At 50.7% G+C, this 17,406-nt stretch overlaps 4 protein-coding genes across 5 annotated transcripts; 2 read left to right on the top strand and 2 right to left on the bottom strand.

Moving 5' to 3' along the window:
* Window positions 1-577: 577 nt before the first annotated feature.
* On the bottom strand, window positions 578-1,662 carry HIGD2A (HIG1 hypoxia inducible domain family member 2A). Its single transcript, XM_054389221.1, has 2 exons — window positions 1,518-1,662; window positions 578-1,245 (listed from the first exon to the last, which is right to left on the bottom strand). Exons 1-2 carry the CDS (start codon window positions 1,627-1,629, stop codon window positions 1,079-1,081), a joined length of 279 nt encoding a protein of 92 aa, XP_054245196.1. The 5' UTR covers window positions 1,630-1,662; the 3' UTR covers window positions 578-1,078.
* A 225-nt stretch (window positions 1,663-1,887) lies between these two features.
* NOP16 (NOP16 nucleolar protein) lies at window positions 1,888-4,959 on the top strand. 2 transcript variants are annotated; one of them, XM_054389160.1, is made up of 5 exons: window positions 1,888-1,994; window positions 2,200-2,314; window positions 3,415-3,484; window positions 4,232-4,338; window positions 4,601-4,959. In XM_054389160.1, exons 1-5 carry the CDS (start codon window positions 1,888-1,890, stop codon window positions 4,742-4,744), a joined length of 543 nt encoding a protein of 180 aa, XP_054245135.1. In that variant the 3' UTR covers window positions 4,745-4,959. The 2 variants fall into 2 exon arrangements, with proteins under 2 accessions (XP_054245135.1, XP_054245136.1); XM_054389161.1 differs by having other exon boundaries at window positions 2,200-2,318; window positions 3,425-3,484.
* A 1,410-nt stretch (window positions 4,960-6,369) lies between these two features.
* ARL10 (ADP ribosylation factor like GTPase 10) lies at window positions 6,370-8,031 on the bottom strand. Its single transcript, XM_054389340.1, has 4 exons — window positions 7,846-8,031; window positions 7,375-7,537; window positions 6,987-7,162; window positions 6,370-6,546 (listed from the first exon to the last, which is right to left on the bottom strand). The coding sequence occupies exons 1-4, from the start codon at window positions 8,029-8,031 to the stop codon at window positions 6,370-6,372; spliced, it is 702 nt and encodes a 233-aa protein (XP_054245315.1).
* Window positions 8,032-9,061: 1,030 nt separating this feature from the next.
* On the top strand, window positions 9,062-15,700 carry KIAA1191 (KIAA1191 ortholog). Its single transcript, XM_054389054.1, has 7 exons — window positions 9,062-9,089; window positions 9,179-9,369; window positions 10,731-10,857; window positions 12,482-12,606; window positions 13,725-13,831; window positions 14,140-14,276; window positions 14,693-15,700. The coding sequence occupies exons 1-7, from the start codon at window positions 9,062-9,064 to the stop codon at window positions 14,899-14,901; spliced, it is 924 nt and encodes a 307-aa protein (XP_054245029.1). The 3' UTR covers window positions 14,902-15,700.
* Window positions 15,701-17,406: the final 1,706 nt, after the last annotated feature.

Raw genomic sequence — 17,406 nt, 5'->3', positions numbered from 1 at the left:
GGCAACAACATGCAGACATCCAGAGAGCCTGGAAACCCTGCAGGAACTTGCAATGAGGGACTCCATCAGGATCAGTGAGTGGCCTGTGCCCTGTCCCCTGCTCTGCCTACAGGCACAGGTACAGCCTGCTGCAGCCACACAACAGAGAGAGCCTATGGCCAGCATCCTCCTAGCCCTGTGGCCTTGCACAGGAGAGCAAGGCCTTGTTGCTCACCAAATACCCTCAGTACGATCCCAATGATTCAACACCAACAGTGGGACCTTGGAGCCACCCACCATGATTGTCATGATTCAGGTGAAGCAGCTCCCTCTGGGAAAGGAGCACTTGCTCAGCAGCCAGTTCCAACCCATGTTAAGCAGTGAGCTGTGCAGGAACTGCCCCCCAGCCAAAGCAGCTGCAGCACAACTTGGAGAACACGGCCAGGCCCCACTTTGGAAATGTGAGTTCTCATACTGTTTTCACAGGGAGCTGCATCTTTTGTGTCCTGTTTGCATCACCACAACTTTGAGGCACCCATGTCTGCTCCATTTCTTTCCTGCGTTCTCTTCTAGCTTCTCAATGCTCTGCAGCCTGGTATCAGCTGCAACTCACTTTATTACTCACCAGTTGCAATGAAACAGATTACATATTCTCCCCAAACAGCTGGTCTGATGCTTATGAACTATGTCCTGCCAGGATCAAGCCAGGATCAGAGCTGTTCCTTCCTAACCAGGCAGCTCATTTCTCAAATGTTGATGCAGCACCTGACTAAAGCCATACTTCAGTGCAGACCATGACCCACAGGACACCATTTTATGAGAGGTCTGCCAGGGTGGAGAGCCTTGGTGAAATGCAGCCTCCAGTACTGCAGGAGGATGAAATCTCAGGGATTTAAAAAATACCACAACCTAAATTTCAGGTTAATCACAGAGGTGTATTACCCTTGTTTCCAGTGCTCTGGAACACAGCTTCTCTGACACTGGCTCCACCAAGATATCACAACTGTCTCTAAGAAAACTCCATCTGCAACCAGAATCCACACTGACAACTGGGGCATGAGCACATCATCCATAGCTGCAGCATCTTTCTTGCATGACTTCACTTTCTAGATTTCATGGCTGTGACCACCATTCCTCCCAGGAGGGCCACGAAGGTGAAGCCCTGGGCCAAGACACGTGCCCGCATCATCTGCTGAGACCGACGGATGTTGCCTCTCTTGAAGCTGATCAGTCCATAGGTCAAGACGCCAACAGTGCAGAGGCAGCCTGCAGAGAAGGACAGAGGAGGACATAAGGACACTGAGCAGGGCAGAGGCTGCGAGGACCAGCTTACACCTCCCTCCCGCCTTCCTCACGACCTGAGCGCTGCTGGCTCGTTAAACGACACCTTCAAATAAGCAACATGAACTCGCCGGATGGCAGCCTCCTGGGGCTGGGTTCAGGAGGGGCGGATCATCTGCTCCCAGCCCTCCCCCGTAACCAGCCTCGACAGCCCCGGCCTTTCCTCCCCCTCAGCCCCCACGTCGTCACTCCCTCACCGAGGGGAACCAGGGGGTTCTCGCGGGTCTTGCGCAGGAATTTCTTCCCGAAGCCCTCCTCGCTGAACACCGGCAGACCGCTGGGTTCCAGCGGCGGAGGCCCGGCCGCCATAGCTGCGGCCCGCAGGAAAGGTGACCACCCACGACCCTGCCCGGCTATCGTAGCTCGGAAGTACCTCTGCGCTGCCGGCGGCCAATGGGAAACGACCACCGCTCACTCCCCACCCCTGCCGCGGGGGATGCTGGGGGTTGTAGGCAGCAACGGGAGCACCCAGAGGGCGGAGCGTCGGAGTGAGACTACACTTCCCGTGGTGCCCACGAGGCAGCCCGGCCCAGCGCTCGGAGACAGCGGCAGCAGCGTGGGTTCGCCATGCCGAAGGCGAAAGGGAAAGGCAGGCGGCAGAAATACTCCTACAACCTCAACCGCAAGCGGCTGTACCGCAGTGCCCGCCGCCGTGCTGCCCCTCGCATCGCCTGGTGAGGGCAGCGCCGGTGGCCACACAGCGGGGCGTGGGTCACTGCGTGGGTCAAGGGCGCGTGCGGGGGTGGGCGCCTCGGGTGCCCCGGCGGTACCTGTGCGCGTTCGGTGGGCGCTTGGGGGACGCTTGTCTGTGGCGAGGGGAACAGGCGGTGAGAGTGAGAGCGAGGGCAGTTCGTTATTTCCGTGTCTTTCCTCACACAGCTCGCACATCCGTCATGCCTGGGACCCGACCAAATCGGTGGCTCAGAACCTGGCCGACATGGGCCTGGCCGAGGATCCCAACAAGGCCGTCCCCATCCCTAAGAAACAGCTGCTAGTAAGTGCGGCTGAACGCCACTGGGGAAGGGGCAGAGGGCCTTGGCTACTGCAGATTTTCTGAGGAGGTGGAAGGTAAGGTCTCCTCTGCGACACAGAGGAGGACCACAAAACTGATCAGAGGGCAGGAGCACCTCTCTTGTGAAGAAAGGATGAGAGAGTTGGGGTGGTTCTGCCAGGAGAAGAGAAGGCTCCAGTGAGACCATATTGTGGCCTTCTAATACTTAAAAGGGGGCTTGCAAGAAAGATGGGGATAATATTTTTAGCAGAGCCTGTTGTGACAGGACAAGGGGTGATTGATTTAAACTGAAAGAGGAGACATTCAGACTAGATATAAGAAAGAAAGTTTTTACGCTGGCCCAGGTTGCCCAGAGAAGTGATGAATGTTTCCAAGGCTGGGGCATCCAAGGTCAGGTTGGATGGGTCTTTGAGTAATTTGATTTAGATCAGATGTCCCTGCAAGAGGGTTAGACCAGGTGACCTTTCAACTCAAACCATTCTGTTATGAGGCTGTTCTTGGGAAAAGCAGTGTGTAGAGCAGCCTGCCTTGGAACACGAATCAGGTAGCTCTGGACCAGTCTCTGTGGGTGGATGGGTTTCTTATTTTTATTCATACGCTTTTCTTGACAAGATCCTGTCATGGGAATGAGTTACAGTGTCACAAGAAAATAGTGGGCTTTGGAACAAGTATAAATTACTTCAGTCTCCTGGGAATTGCCGGAGAGAGGTGGGATTGGTAACCCTGCAGCTGAGTTGCTCCTGATAGCAACGAAAGTCTCTTTGTGTACAGCAGTGCCAGCCTGGCTTCAATGTGTCAGTGGGCAATGCTTGCAGGTGAAGGGTGGCCCCACTAAATGTCAGACTTGTTAAAGAAAAACTAAATAAAAAAAGCCAGGAGTGACCTAGTTTGACACATGTCTCTGTTCCACACAGTATTGCCAGCTTAATGGCATAAGTAAGGCTCTGTTTAAGTTAGATGAGATTTCCCAGTCCTTGCAGCCATTGTATAAGCAGTTTGGAGTTTTGGGAGCAATGTGTGGGGACACAGGTCTCTTCTAAATGGAGTTATTCTTGAGTTTCCTTCTTTCTCATTTTGCCCAGGGCATGGAAGTGGAAAGCGATGGACTGGAGCAAGGAAAGAAAATAGTGCGGAAGCCCTATGTAGTGAACGGTCAGTGCTGCTTCCATCCTTCCTTCCAAGCCCAGGGAGTGCTTCACGACCTGCAGCCCTGGCGAGTTTCCTGCTGAACCCTGCTGCTGCCCTTGCATTTGGGTCTCTTCCCAGTCCTCGTGTGTTATTTTATCTCTCATCTCTGTGCTGACAGGCTTCCTTAGCTTGCTGTATTGTACCATGGGCCAGGAAGCCTGTTTTTCAATTCTTGTCCAGGCTTGTGAGTTTGTAGAGGAGTACCCTCTCCCTGGCAGCAGTCAGCTGGGGGTTCCCAGCCAGGCCAGCAGCTCTGCCATTCCCTTGTGTCCTCTGGCTTACAAATTTCCTTTTTTTTATACCTGTGCTTCCCTTTTCACAATATATCTACCTGTTCCCCCAACAGGGGGGCATCAGGGTGACTAGAAACTGTGGCTTCAGGACCTTGTGTGTTGTAGTGGTGGGCTGAGCAGCTCTGAACAGTCACGTTCTGCAGCCTAAGCAGAAAGGCTCCACTCCTCATGGTGCGAGCTGGAGAGGAGACGCAGCACAGGCCTGGATGCTGCAGCCTAGATGAAAGGCTGTTGTCTTGTGTTTTCCTGCACTATCATGCTGGGAAGCAGCACTGTGTTTGTGAGCAGCTGAGCTGTATTGGAGGATCACCTCTTTTCTGCAATACCAGTAGGGCTTGGTCTGGGGAAGAGGCTGGGGATCTCTGAGGTGCTGCTTGCTTCCCTTCCCTGCTTCATGGGATCTCTGTCCTCTCTTTAGAGATGGAATATGAGGCCAGTCTCCCTGAGAAGAAGTCAAACACCCTTTCACGAGATCTCATTGACTATGTGCGGTACATGATACAGAACCATGGGGAGAACTACAAGGTGAGTATTGGCTGTCCCAGATCAAGGAGCACCGAGCCCTGGATCACTCCTGGATCTTCTGCAGGATTTGAATCACTAGTCCTGGATCCTGTTTCAGTCAACTGATTGTTAAGGGGAAGCAGTGCTTTGAAACTTGACCTGGTCCCTGTCTGAGTCAGGCAGTGATTACAGCTGGCCTTTGTGGGCCTTAGGGGTGAGGCTGGGCTGGTTTGGTGTTTACTCTTGGGGCCACTCCTCTGACTTACCTTCTTCTTTGTCATAGGAAATGGCTCGAGATGAGAAGAACTACTACCAGGATACCCCCAAGCAGATTAAGAGAAAAATCAACGTATACAAGAATTTCTATCCTGAAGAATATAAGGATTTCATTGCATCACTCAAGCCAGAAAAGATGGATGTGCAGTAACTGCCCCCTTTTCTCAGATTTGCCTCTAAGTGCAGGCTTGATGTGACCATTTCCTGAACCAAGTGGGGACTGACAAGCTGGTGACAGTCACTCTCAGGCTCAGTGTCTGCAAGTTGAGCTATGCAAATGCTCTGTTGTTGGAGGAAGGACCTCCATGAATCAGAGACAATTATAACCAGGCATGAAACTCTTGGCTGTGGCTTGTAGCATTGGGACTAAATGTATTGTGCCAGCTGCCACACAAAGGTAGTAGCACTTCTTTTGCCTTTTCAAAATAAATTAATATTTCACAGTATCACAGTATATCAGAGGTTGGAAGGGACCTCAAGAGATTATCAGGTCCAACCCCCCTGCCAAAGCAGGATCATCTAGGATAGTCTGCACAGGAACGCATCCAGGTGGGTTTTGAAAGTCTCTAGAGAGGCTCTATTTCAGGCAGGTGTGAGTGTTGTGTTCATGAGCTCTCACTTAGCACCATCCCACTTCCATGAACTCCTGGTGCCAACACGTGGGACATGGACACTGGGTGCTTGTCCCTCTCTGCAGCAGTGGGGCTGGGGACTAGCAGGGTGTTGGCAGAACTTGGGCCATTGCTGATTTCCCTGTAGGCAGCAGTGGTTGGAGTGGAGCCACATGCTGCTTCCTTCCCCTACAAACAAACTTTCTGCCTGGAGCTTGGAAGACCAGGCTGGGGGGCCCTTCCCTGCCAAGTAGCTGAAATCAGAGCAGAGTGGTCAGCCTCCTTTATTGACAAATGGAAGGAGTGAACGGACAAAAGGATTCATAGCAGACTCCACCTGGCAAATACCCCCTTTCCTTGATGTGCTCCCCAGCTTCCATGATAGGTGTTCCAGGACCCAGTGCTCTGTGGCCTGACCCAGCAGCCCCCTGCCTGCAGGTAGGGCATCCTGTGGTTCTTGACACTGGCTCCTTGCTCTTCTTCCTGAGGCAGCTGAGAGTGAGGGAGACCATGCAAGGGGAAATATGTGCTGAGTGCAACTCCTACCAAACAGCCTGATACTGCCTTCATCTTGTAAACAGGGTTTCGAATACAGAGTTTGTGGTATTGAAATCTCTGCTCAGCCCCAGTGGAGGGCAGCCTGAGCTGGTTATTCCCACTGGTGTGGGCTGTACTGGCGGTGCTGCAGTGCAGGCCTGCACTGGCAGCAACTCCTTATGTTTTTAAGGGAGGAGAGCCCATCTCCTGGGAGGAAATGTTCATGGCAGTTGGTGAAAAGGCAAGCTGGCTTGTTCAGTCCCATTCTTTTAAATCCTGCAGGGCTGCTGTGAAAGTGTGGGGCCCTGCCCCGTGCTGCACTTCCTGCTCATCAAGAGGTAAGAGTCATACTTGTGCCTCCATCCCAAGGAAGATTTTGTCCCTGAACTGGGGGAGGCAGCTGCCCTCTCCCTGTGGTCAGAGAGCAGAGCCTGCTGTTTGTGTTCCCTGAGGGCAACTGTACTACATCTCAACCCAAAACTTTGTGGAGTGGCAAACGCCCAGCACTGGCAGTCTGCTACCAGCAAGTCTGAACTCCAGAGGCATCTGCGTAACTGCTTCCATCCTTGCACTATGAAACTCTGAGAAGCCATGCCAGAGGTGGAAGCTTGTCTGCCCCCGTGTGGGCTCAAGGCTGAGAGAGGAGAGTGACCAGCAAGTTCTTCACATGGAGGACACTGTTGGTGGTGCTTAGGCTGGCCCAGGTTGCACTGGTGGGCAGGAGGAAGATCTCCCGCTGACCATTGACTGTGTGCAGGGCCAATTCCTCCCACAGCTCTGCTGTGCTCAGGGCATCACTTTTGTCCTGTAACAGAGAGAGGCAGCTGCTCAGAAGGGGAATGGTGCTGGGAGCCATGCTGCCAGCTGGAAGGGGCCCAGTCCTGCCTGCATGGTCCTGGCAGAGATTGTGCTCAGGCACAGCTGCCTTGCTCTCACACTGGAGTTGCTTTGTGCAGGCTAAAGGGAAGCAGCACAAGGCATGTGCCTGGCCACCTGCCTGGGTAACACATCTCCTCTTAGGGATTTTGCATGCTACTGCTGGGGTGCTGTCCCAAAACTCCTTAGCTGGGGTAATAGCAGCTGTGCCTCTCATGAAGACTGAAAAAGACAGGCCCCAAGAAGTAAGATTTTGCAAGAGCTAGTGGGTTTTGGATATTAGGATTTCCCCTTGGGGCCCTGGGGAGAGACAGCTTTGCTGGGAACAGCTAGAAAGTCATCTGCAGGGGCAGAGAGATGGACACCCACCTGCTTGTTGGCTAGCACGACCAGGGGCAGCCGGGGCTCTGCATCCAGCAACGTGTGCAGCTCCTCACGTGCCGTCAGCAGGCGCGACCTGTCCACCGAGTCCACCACAAACACCAGCACGTGGGCCTGGCTCAGGTAGTGGTGCCAGTATGCTCGCATGTTCTGGCTGCCACCCACTGTGGGAGAGGGGCAGGATTAGGCACTTGCATGAGTGTGAGTGGGTCTGCCACCACCCTGCAGCACTCTGGGGAACCACATCTCTGGTCACCCAGGGTGCTCCCACCACTTGGGATGCTCTGCATCTCCAGCCTGGTGCCAACAGGCAGGGGAGCCTCTAGGCCATGTAAGCTCAGATCTGGGGGACACAGTGGGGCCAGGCCAGACTTACCCTCCAGCAAGTCCATCTCCAGCCCCTCTACACAGAGCTGTGCAGAGTTAAAGCCGTAGGTGGGAGCGATGCTCTTCCTGGCTCTCTGGCTGCAGATGTAGTGTAGGACACTGCTCTTCCCAGCCCCGTCCAGTCCCAGCACCAGCACCTGCCGCCAGGGCACCTGTGGAGAGCACAGGAGGGGATGGGTGGGGTGCCAGTCCTAGGATCCTCTGACTCACGTGCTCGGGGGGATCCCGCTGGCCATCCAGAGCCTCCCCCTGGTGATCCCGACCCCTGGCCACTTTCCCGGCTGGACGGTCCCAGAGATGTGAAGAACCCAGAGGGATTCCGGTCCCATGCCCCGGATCCTCCCCCCTGGGCTCGGGGAGATCCCAATAAGAGGCTCCTCGTATACGGAATCCCGGGAATATCCCAACCCTTCTCCCGCCCCGCGATGGGTCGGTGGTCCCAGCGGGGATCGCCCCTTACCGTGTCACCTGGGGGTTCTCGTTCTCGCAGCTCCTGCAGTTCCCGCTCCCACCAGCCGCTCCAGTCGGTGCTGGTGCCCGCGCCACGGAAGTAGATCTTCCAGGCGATGAAGAGAAGGGAGCCGAGGGCGGCGACCGCAGCCACCAGGGTTAGGGTCAGATCCCGGAGGGCGCGGGACGGAGCCATGCGGCTCCGGCACTGTGCGGCCGCGGCGCAGCTGCGTCCCCGCCGCCGACTGTGTCCCCGGGCGGGGCGGCAGCGCCAGCTGTGCCCGCCCTTGACGTCACTGCCGCATTTAAAGGAGCCGCTCCGACCGTGGAGGAGGGACAGAATGATGGATGGTGACGAGAAGGGACAGAGAGAGAGAGGGATGGAGGAGGGGATGGATGGATGGATGGATGGATGGATGGATGGATGGATGGATGGATGGATGGGTGGATGGGTGGAGAGACGAGGGAAGGGTTGGTGGAGGGATGGTGGGATGTTAGGATGGAGATGGGATGAGGAGGGACAATGGGAAGAGGGAGGAAGGCAGCAGGGCGTCCCTAGCCAGTGTGCTGACACATGAGCCGCCCCGGACCCACACCCACCTGGCACCCAGCACAGCAAGCACCCACGGGCCCAAGGCTTGTGCCCGCTGCCTGTCAAGGCTTGTCACCAGTTCCCCCCAGCGGCGCAAAGCAGCCCGGCCTCAGGCCAGACTCCACTAGGAGCAGCTGCAGGGCCTTTCCTGGAATCTCTGTGCCCGGCTGCCAGCCCCACTGCCGGGGCATCGGTGGGCTGAGCTCCCCTCTGAGGCACCCATGCGTTTTGCTGGCAGAGCTGGTGAACTGTCAGGCAGGAGCAAGCGGCGGGTGTGCTGAGGAGGGCAAGGCCAGGCAAGATCACTGTGGCGGGCACGCCCGGCAGGAATGGGACTTCACAGAACCGGGATACAGTGTGCCCGCAGCGACGCACCAAACGCCGCCGCCCGCCCCCTGCTTGGCCCCGCCCGTTCCGGCAGCCCGCGCATCGCCTCGCGTGGCCTGGACTCCACCTCCCACAGTGCCTTGCGCGCCGCCGGCAGCTCTCGCGCGGCGCTCGCGCTGATAAGGGAGCTCAGCTTAGGGCTGTTGTCGGTAGCTGACCTCCGCTGGCGGCTTCGCTATGTCGCCGCTCGCCTTTGGCTCGCTGCCCCTCACCGAGCCTCGCTAGTCTCAGCCCGCCTGCCGCCACCATGAGCTCGCGGCAACCGGATGCTCCTGGTAAGCCTGCTCCGCTTTCATTCCCGCGTTTCTCCCTCCTGAGGCGGGTAGGCCGCGGCGGTGCTGAGCGCTGCCCTCTCTGTTCGCAGCGCTGGAGCAGGGCGGTGGGGCCCGCCCGGGCAAGATGTCGCTGCCCGTCGGCATGCCCCGCCGGGCTTTCAGCTACGACGATGCCCTGGAGGACCCGGCGCCCATGACGCCGCCGCCCGCAGACTTGTGCGCCAACGTTCTCTGGAAGCAGCCGGTCATCCCTGAGCGCAAGTACCAGGAGCTCTCGAAGGTATGGGCCGGCCGGTTGTCGCGGCGGCCCTGGCTAAGGCGTGCCACTGCAGCCTGGCCCTGCAGACCTGCCTGGCTGATGCACTGCACCGGGCAAGCTGCCTTCCACCTGCTGCATTGGAGACCTGCTGGGCACTGTTAGCCCTCGGGAGATGCCGGGCCCAAGGACCACGCTTGCTGCCTGGCCCTGTTATGGGAACACAGAAGTGTAGTTAAGATCAGGCTGTTTTGGGAGTTTGCTTGCATATGTGAGACTTTTCTGGGTGAAAGAAGAAACAACACAATAACAACAACAAAAAAAAACAACCAACCAAAACAAAGAAAAACCCCAAACCCAACCAAACAAAAAGCTGTAACCAGATATAATTAAACCAGAGCAAAACGATGGACTTATGTTGGATTTGTAAGCAAGTTCCCATGAGAAGTTGTGGATGCCCTATCCCTGAAAGTGTTTAGTTGGGTGGAATAAAGCTTTGAGCAATGTCATCCAGTGCATGATGTCTCTGCATGAAGCATGAGAGGCTGGATTAAATAGTCTTTGAAGATTTCTTCCAGCCAACAGTGTCCCATGAAATGTTTATGCTTTGAGTGCAGGACTAGCAGTTTTAAATTTAAAAGCTGTTTTCTATGTTTGAATTGAAGTTAAATGTTTTTAAAGGGAAGCAAGTAACTCTGCATCCCTTTGAGTTTAACTTCTACCATTTAACATAATTTGGGTTTAAAATCATTCTTGTGGAATGTGCTGAACTTGAAGTTATGCTTTAGTGCAAAAAGCAAACAGACAAGTTGGGGAACTGCATCTCCTGTGTCAGGAGGAGGAGGTCCTTGTTTCACAGGATTTCTTGTTTTCAGGCATTCATTTGTTCTCTGTTGCTGGGGTCTTGTGGTAGAACTATGACCACTAGATGTGTGAAGAAACTGATATAAAGATTGAGGGAGAAAGCACGACGTAAACACCAGCCTCTAACCTGTGTGACTGGTGTTCTGTAAATAGCTGTTTCTGAGCTCTCTGTGGGAGGGTGCTCTTGCCCAGTTGAATTTGAAGTCGAGTTTGCAATTATGAGAATTGAAGTAGATACCTTTTTTTTTTTCCCCCTATTGACCTTTTTGTACTTAAGCTAAGAACTTCTTGGCTTTGGGCCCAGTATGTTTTCAAATCTTCTGTTCGTTGCTAAGGACTGTAAGTTTCAAGCTCTAAACGCTCCTGGGCTGTAGTGAGAGCAGTGCATGAGTTTCCTCTATGGGATGCAGTTTACCTACTAGAGCAGCTTGGCCTTGTGTCTCTGAGTAGTCAAAGATGTGTCTTGGCAAGCTGCTGAGATACTTTCTCATCTTAAACCATACCCTGCTTCTTTCCCACAGATTGAGGAAGGGGATGCTAACATGAATGCACCTGCCATAACTCCTTCATCGTCCACTGAGAGTGTGAACAGGGTACCTGTGGTGAAGGCCAAGGCCACTCATATCATCATGAACTCTCTCATTACAAGTAAGAGCTCTCATCTCTAGTGGGGTGTGGACACCTGTGTATGCTCTACCTTAGTAATGCCTGAAGGGAACTACCAGAGTTCCTGGACGGATTGTGGGTTCAGACCACCTCTGCTCTTGAGCTGTATGACGATCCTTCTAGAAAAAAAACCAAGGAACTAGGGGATAGGCCAAACTTGCTGCCTCTGTTTCCAGGTGCTGGAGGTGGGTGGTGAGGGAGGAGTGCTGGGTACATTGTGTGCTGATAGGATACTGCAGTCCACACCACCTGGACCTGGAGTGCAGAGGTGGCTGTTACTCTGTTTGCTTATTAACTTGCTATTTCTGAATGGCAGATAAAGCTCCAGAGTTAACTGGCGTGGAGAGCTGACATACTGTGCTAATGGAGCACTTGCTGGCAGTTGTTAGTAAACAGCAGAGCAGCTGTCTTGCTAACAGTAACATTTTAAGTGAAAACAAACCTCATAAATCATGATGCTTTAAAATCAAATTGGGTCAGTTGTGTTTGCAGAGAAGACGTGCTGGTTTGCAATGAGGAATTATTCATGTGTTAATCTGTCCCTGCTGCCTCTTCTAGCAGCTGGGATCTGAGCTTCATTCTTTCCTCTGAGCTGTGCTTCCAAAGATGTCTAGATTTTTTTTTTTTTCAGACCAGCATTTTGGTTTAGATATATATTTGCACTATTTCAGTCATGGCTCAAAAATAACGTACACATCAGAAAATAACATCTGGGAATATGAATGGACTTCTGGAAAGCAGTTCCTGTTCTAGTCTAATGGTAAAATGCTAATCTAGTTAAAACTGTGCCAGGCTAAATATCTTGTACAGTAAGAAGTTAGGAGCCCAAACTTTCACCTCCTAGGAAGAACACTCTATCACAAGCTGGAAGTAAGCCAAAGTTCTCTAGGTTTCTCATGCAGTGCAAATAACTTTAACTGCAAATAACTTTAACATTAACATGGGAAGTGTTACCTCTTTCAAAGACATTGGGCTTTTCCAGTAATCTTTGTGCTCTACTTCCTTCTGACTTAATTCCATTAGGGAGTGAACATCTTATGCTGGTAGTGGAGAGGGGAAAAAAAGTGTTGTTTGTTTGCTTTTTTCCAGAACTGAAGTTGATACCATTGCTCATTCTGTATTTGGCTGAAATATTTTACCTAATCTGGGATCACAGGGAGTCTTCAACACCTGTTCTGCAAGGCTGTAATTGTCAGATTAGCTAGTCTGGGCAGCTTTCCAGAAAATTTTTTGTTGTTGTTGCCCAAAACTACTTTTGCATCTAGAGGGCCATTTAAAACCCAATTTATTTGAGTCTCATCCATTTAGAGAGTTGTAATTAGGAATGATGCAGTGGGTAAGATGGATTTAATTACAGATGTTGCATTTGTAATACATCTGGTGATTTAGGACTAATCACTCACTGTTCATTTGACTTAGCCCTATGACTCAGGATAGCTTTCAAGTGAGAATGTTCTTTTAGCTTCTGTCTTGCTGCCTTTATCAACTTACCACAACACATAGGTGTGAATGATGAAAAGAATCTTGTGTTTGGTTACTTAAGTCGCCTTTTTTTCCTGGGACAACTTGTGATGGTGTTTCTGGTATGTGCTCTTGTTCATTCCAGAGCAGACTCAGGAGAGCATTCAGCGCTTTGAGCAGCAGGCAGGCCTGAGAGATGCTGGCTACACTCCCCACAAAGGCCTCACTACTGAGGAGACCAACTATCACCGTGTGGCTGAGGCAGTCCATGTAAGGCTTTCAAGCCCATTGTGTTAAAGAGGTTACCCACTTCCATTTTAGAGTAGCGTTAGCCTTGATAGGTTTGAAAGAAGCCATCTTTTCAAGTGGAAACATCCTGACAGAACCTAGTTTCTTACTCTGCCTTTGAGTGGTGCCTTGCAATTGGCTGTGGCAATTGTTTGTCCCCAGAGAACTTGTGAACAATAAATTTCTGATCTGAAAGTTAGCAGATGAAGTTGGGCTTGGCCTCTTACTGGAAATAAAGACAAAGGTCTTGAATCAACATGTTTCTGATGAGCTTAGTTGACCACGGTGATCTTGCAATTGGAGTTTAATAGCAAACTCTCAGTGTACCTCCACAAGGTCAGTGCTTTGTAAACAGTGTTGAACTGTGTTAGTGTCGCTTGGATAGCCACAGGGAACGTCCTGAGAAGGTGCCTGTCTGGTTGGTGTTTGAACTGTAACTGCCCTTCAGGTGACTTCTTCAAAGTGCATTTTGTCCTGACTTGTAATGACTTGGTTCACATACACCCAGTTCCTGTTTATATGATGGTCAGGAGTACTCCTCAAAATGCAGTTCATCTCACAGTAGTGTTTCCATCCTGTTGGATATGAATTACTTCTCAGGGTCTAGTGCTCCTAGACCCTGTACCTTCTGAACAAGGTGTGGTCTTGCCATTAGTAGAGAACTTGTGGGACTGAAAGCTTTGTCACTCATTGCTGAAGACGAGTAGTTGCTGTGACATTTAGCCTTGTTACTGGGTAGTTGGACTGATGTGTAAGCTGGGTCTCCTGTGTCTTGCAGGTTCCCTGTGAATGCTGATATGGAAGCAGTGCAGTATTGCAGTCACTCTGAATTGCAGAGTGAGCTGTAGCTGTTATTTTACTTCCTCTGGCCTAGAGGATATCTTGAGCATAGACTTCACAAATGCTTGTATCTGACATGGAAAGATGCTCTAGGGTTATATACAAGAATTGCAATACTGGCTTTAGCTTTAGGTGTAATGACACTTAATATCCATTGTCACCTGTCATACAAGCAGTTGTTGAGCTTATATCAAAACTATTTGTTTCTTATTTTATATTTAAGCTCTGTTGCTTCCACATTCTGTTGTCTCTCCTTACAGAAGCTAAAAATGCAGAGTGGAGAGATGACAAAAGATGACAAACAGACTTCTTCTGCTCAGTCCACCCCAAGCAGCACGCCTCACTCTTCTCCCAAGCATAAAAACAGGTACTCTGTTCTGGCAGACCGCTGCATCCTTCACCCCTTAGACAGTCACTCACCGGTTGAGAAAGTTCTTTGTAGCATCTTCCACCTCAGCAGCCTGTAGAAAACCAGAGTGTGCTGTGGATTTGCACTGGATACATCCAGTTGTGGAATTTGAACATAACATATTTTCATCCTGGGTGGTAACAAATCTATTAAGATTGTTTAAATTGCTGCTGCTAACTACGTGTGGAGTTCCTGCCACAGTGAGGCCACTTGAAGTATTCATTCTCATGCCTCATCTCATACATATTAATGATTTTTTTTCCTAGGGGCTGGTTTAGACAGGGGTCTTCTGCTTCTATCTCTGGCCCAGACTTCGCAATGGAAAAAGTGGGGGACAACTTGCCGTCTGAAAGATGGAGTTTTTTTGGACCCAAATCAATCCAGAAATCCACCACTGATCCAGGTATGTCCTCTTAATCTTCTGCCCTGCAAGAGCTAGATGAGTACTGTCACACACCAAACTTGTAATTGTTTCTGGAGCCTTATCCTGCTTGCCTTGTTACTTTCTAGGATCACTTTTGTGATCGTATCATTTCTGTGCATAAACAGGCAAAATCTATGCCAAGAATCTGAAAGTAGAAATAACTTGCCCTGAGCTGCAGTGGAAGGGCAGGATGTGAAGGTGACAGCTTTTTACTCTGCTGATTGGTGAAACCAGGACTGGAAGTGCCAGCCACTGATGTGGAATTATCCTTAGATGAAATGAAGCTGCTGGGTCTAGTGTAGGCTTTCTGCAGTGACACTGCCCATTCCTGGCAGCAATGGAAAAAGGGCTTGGCTAGTTTTTCTGGCTCTTACTGTGATTTCTTCTTTCATCAGGGGGATTTACCATCCAATCCTATAAGGGTGCCCAGAAGCCTTCCCCAATGGAGCTGATGCGTGCTCAGGCTACTAGGATGTCAGAGGATCCAGTCACCTTCAAGCCACCCAAAATGGACATTCCAGTCACAGAAGGGAGGAAACAATCTCCACGTTCCCATAATATCAAACCTCGGGATCTGAACGTGCTCACTCCCACTGGGTTCTAGAAAGAATGCTTCTGGTGTCTTTAGTGAGCTACAGGGTGTCTTAGGTGCTGTTTCCCTGTTGTGTTGTGCTGCAGTAAACTAGGAAAGTCTCCCTTCCAGCTCTTCATCTCAGAAAAGGAAACAGTTGTGACTGTCCTTCTGAAGCCAGTCTTGGAAAAACTCCTGTGCTAGGGCCAAAGTAGTGCAAACCATCTTGTCTGCTGTCTTGCCCCAGTTCAGTCTGCTAGGCTGCACTAGATGTGCTTCCTGGCAGGCTGCACCACAGTAAAAACCTCGAACCGTATTTTGTGGGGCAGGACTGCATGTGGTGTGCAAGCAGGCTGGCTTGCCTACCTGTATTCTGATTGTCTTGTCCTGCTCAGTGCTGAAGTAATCTCAGGAGGATTGTGGTTCTGTCTGGCATATACAGAACACCAGCAGAAAGTTATGAAAACAAGCAAGGACTGAAAACTGCAGCAGTAACTGCCAGAAGAAGTTGCTCTAGGAATGTGTGAGTCAGCTTTACATGTGGCACTGTCTGTTGGTGCCCTTATAGTTCAACACCTGGTACTGCCTTGTTCTTGGAGCTTTATTAATGGAATAGTGATGATTCTAAGATGCTCTTGCTAGAAAGGCAGGGAACAGAATCTAATGACATCTGGCATTAGTGAGGAAGAATTGCTGCTCTTATAACTCCCTGTGTTCCTCCAAAAAGGTGGAAGTGACCAGAGCTGATGTGGCTTGAACCAAGTAATCCTCCTCTCTTTTCTGCAAAACAACACTGTTCTGCCTCCAGATGCTGTGGCACTCTGGTGCCACTTAAGTTTTTTTTTCTGGTAGCACCTTGTGTGAATCATGTAGAAGTATATTGGACACCAGGGGTGCTTCTCAAGTGGGTCATTTTTTAAAACTGGCATTAAATACATTTTTCAGGGCTAGGGGAGGACTGAGATCAAGGCTGGATATGCCTCCCTGCTATGATACAGCTATATGTAATGTTTAGCCTAGTCAGAACCAGTTTCTGGGAAGAGCTAACACTTGATTTCATGAGAAGTGGAAAAGGACAAGAAACTCTGGGCTACAGTATAATTCCTTAAGCATTATAGGCAGTGTTGCTCTGTAATCTTCACCTGTCCTGTGGCAAATGGGTCTCCTCTCTTGATCTCATAACTCTGTTGCAGAGCTCCCTCAGCCATCAGCAGGCTTTGTGTAGTGATGTGGTGGCACAGCAGCCTTGTCTCTGGTACTGGAAGCTTCTCTGTATCCAGGACATTGTGCAGAGGTTACTTAACAGGTGGTAACCATTGAGCTCTGGAGTTGCTGCTGCCTTAAACCAAACATTCCTCTCAGAGGGTGAGGTAGGATTGGCTCATCTCACAAGCTGCTGACCCCTCTGAAGAAGCACGTTTAGTGGCTTTGCATCTCTCAAGCTTCAACAGCACTGCCAGGGATGTGTTGTATTGAAAGTCTCCCACCCAACCGAGCAGTTTTCACTGTCACTACTCATTTGCACCTTGGCAATCAGTCTCGTTTGACATTAATTTATTTGTCTGTATTCATGTTGAACATGTGTGATTTTTTTTTTGTTGTTTATTTGCTTGTTTTGTTTGTTACAAGAAAATAAAACCCTTGTGAATGGAGGTCCTTGGTGTGTGTTAGCACTGGTGAAGCATTTGTGGGACTACTGTGGAGCTGAGGTTCTGCCTAATAAGGGTTTGGCAGCACTTGCGTCAGGGTAAACGTGAGCTCTAACACCCTTGACAGAGTAGGTTTAAAGCCACACTCAGCCTTTTCTTGGATTTGTGTAGGTAAATGTGAAATCTTTGTTTTCTTGAGCTGTTCAAATGGAGATTCTTTGTGTTTCTGAGCCTGCTTCTCTTGCAGCTTGTGTGGATTATGGAGGTGGCACACATGTAGGAGCCAGGCTGATATTTGCCTAGAGGTGTCCAGCTCCTGGTGGTGTGGCCATCTTGCCTTTATTTTCAACTGAAAAGTTCTGGTTTGAGTGCTGTAGTATTTGTAACTGCTTAAGTACTGCTGATAGAGCACATGGTTCTCCTGGGCTGGGGAGGTCTGAGAATTCCCTGTACTCCTAGAATGTTGGCACAACTAAAAGTCATGAAGTAGATACTGAAGCAGGCAGGTACCCAGGTACAGGCTGCTGCTGTAGCTCTTGATTACACAGGCTAATCTCAGTTTAATTTGGAAAGGATGAGAATAAAGTGTGGCTTCTTGGTGGGATTTTCATCCAAATTTCTCCATTGCACCCCATCGTCATTCTTGGGGATATGACTGTCCCTTCCTATGGACCTCTTGCTACCAGGCAGCTTTTTCTTGTCTCATGATCAAAATCTAGTCGAGTTAAAAGGACCTAACTGGAATATACACCTGAATGAGCTCACCGTGTTGGAGGAGCAGCTTTCTAGAGCAGGAAGCACTTGGAGTTTGCACTGTTGGCAATGCTTCTGACTACTGTGTACAAAAACTACACTTTTCCCTAGCTTATGCCTGGAATGGAGGGGAGGT

Source organism: Indicator indicator, chromosome 18, assembly GCF_027791375.1.
Source record: "Indicator indicator isolate 239-I01 chromosome 18, UM_Iind_1.1, whole genome shotgun sequence".
NCBI lineage: Eukaryota > Metazoa > Chordata > Aves > Piciformes > Indicatoridae > Indicator > Indicator indicator.
This window is presented reverse-complemented; position numbering and strand designations above follow the sequence as displayed.

Bases quoted from the DNA above. Each gene is read 5' to 3' on its own strand.
- HIGD2A (XM_054389221.1), bottom strand. From the start codon at position 1,629: ATGGCGGCCGGGCCTCCGCCGCTGGAACCCAGCGGTCTGCCGGTGTTC. The intron at 1,246-1,517 runs GTGAGGGAGTGA...CCTTCTCTGCAG, and splicing joins GAACCCCCTGGTTCCCCTCG to GCTGCCTCTGCACTGTTGGC.
- NOP16 (XM_054389160.1), top strand. From the start codon at position 1,888: ATGCCGAAGGCGAAAGGGAAAGGCAGGCGGCAGAAATACTCCTACAAC. The intron at 1,995-2,199 runs GTGAGGGCAGCG...TTCCTCACACAG, and splicing joins GCTGCCCCTCGCATCGCCTG to CTCGCACATCCGTCATGCCT. The intron at 3,485-4,231 runs GTCAGTGCTGCT...TCCTCTCTTTAG, and splicing joins GAAGCCCTATGTAGTGAACG to AGATGGAATATGAGGCCAGT.
- ARL10 (XM_054389340.1), bottom strand. From the start codon at position 8,031: ATGGCTCCGTCCCGCGCCCTCCGGGATCTGACCCTAACCCTGGTGGCT. The intron at 7,538-7,845 runs GTAAGGGGCGAT...TGCTCTCCACAG, and splicing joins GAGAACCCCCAGGTGACACG to GTGCCCTGGCGGCAGGTGCT. The intron at 6,547-6,986 runs GTGGGTGTCCAT...TCTCTGTTACAG, and splicing joins TCGTGCTAGCCAACAAGCAG to GACAAAAGTGATGCCCTGAG.
- KIAA1191 (XM_054389054.1), top strand. From the start codon at position 9,062: ATGAGCTCGCGGCAACCGGATGCTCCTG. The intron at 9,370-10,730 runs GTATGGGCCGGC...TCTTTCCCACAG, and splicing joins AGTACCAGGAGCTCTCGAAG to ATTGAGGAAGGGGATGCTAA. The intron at 13,832-14,139 runs GTACTCTGTTCT...TTTTTTTCCTAG, and splicing joins TCTCCCAAGCATAAAAACAG to GGGCTGGTTTAGACAGGGGT.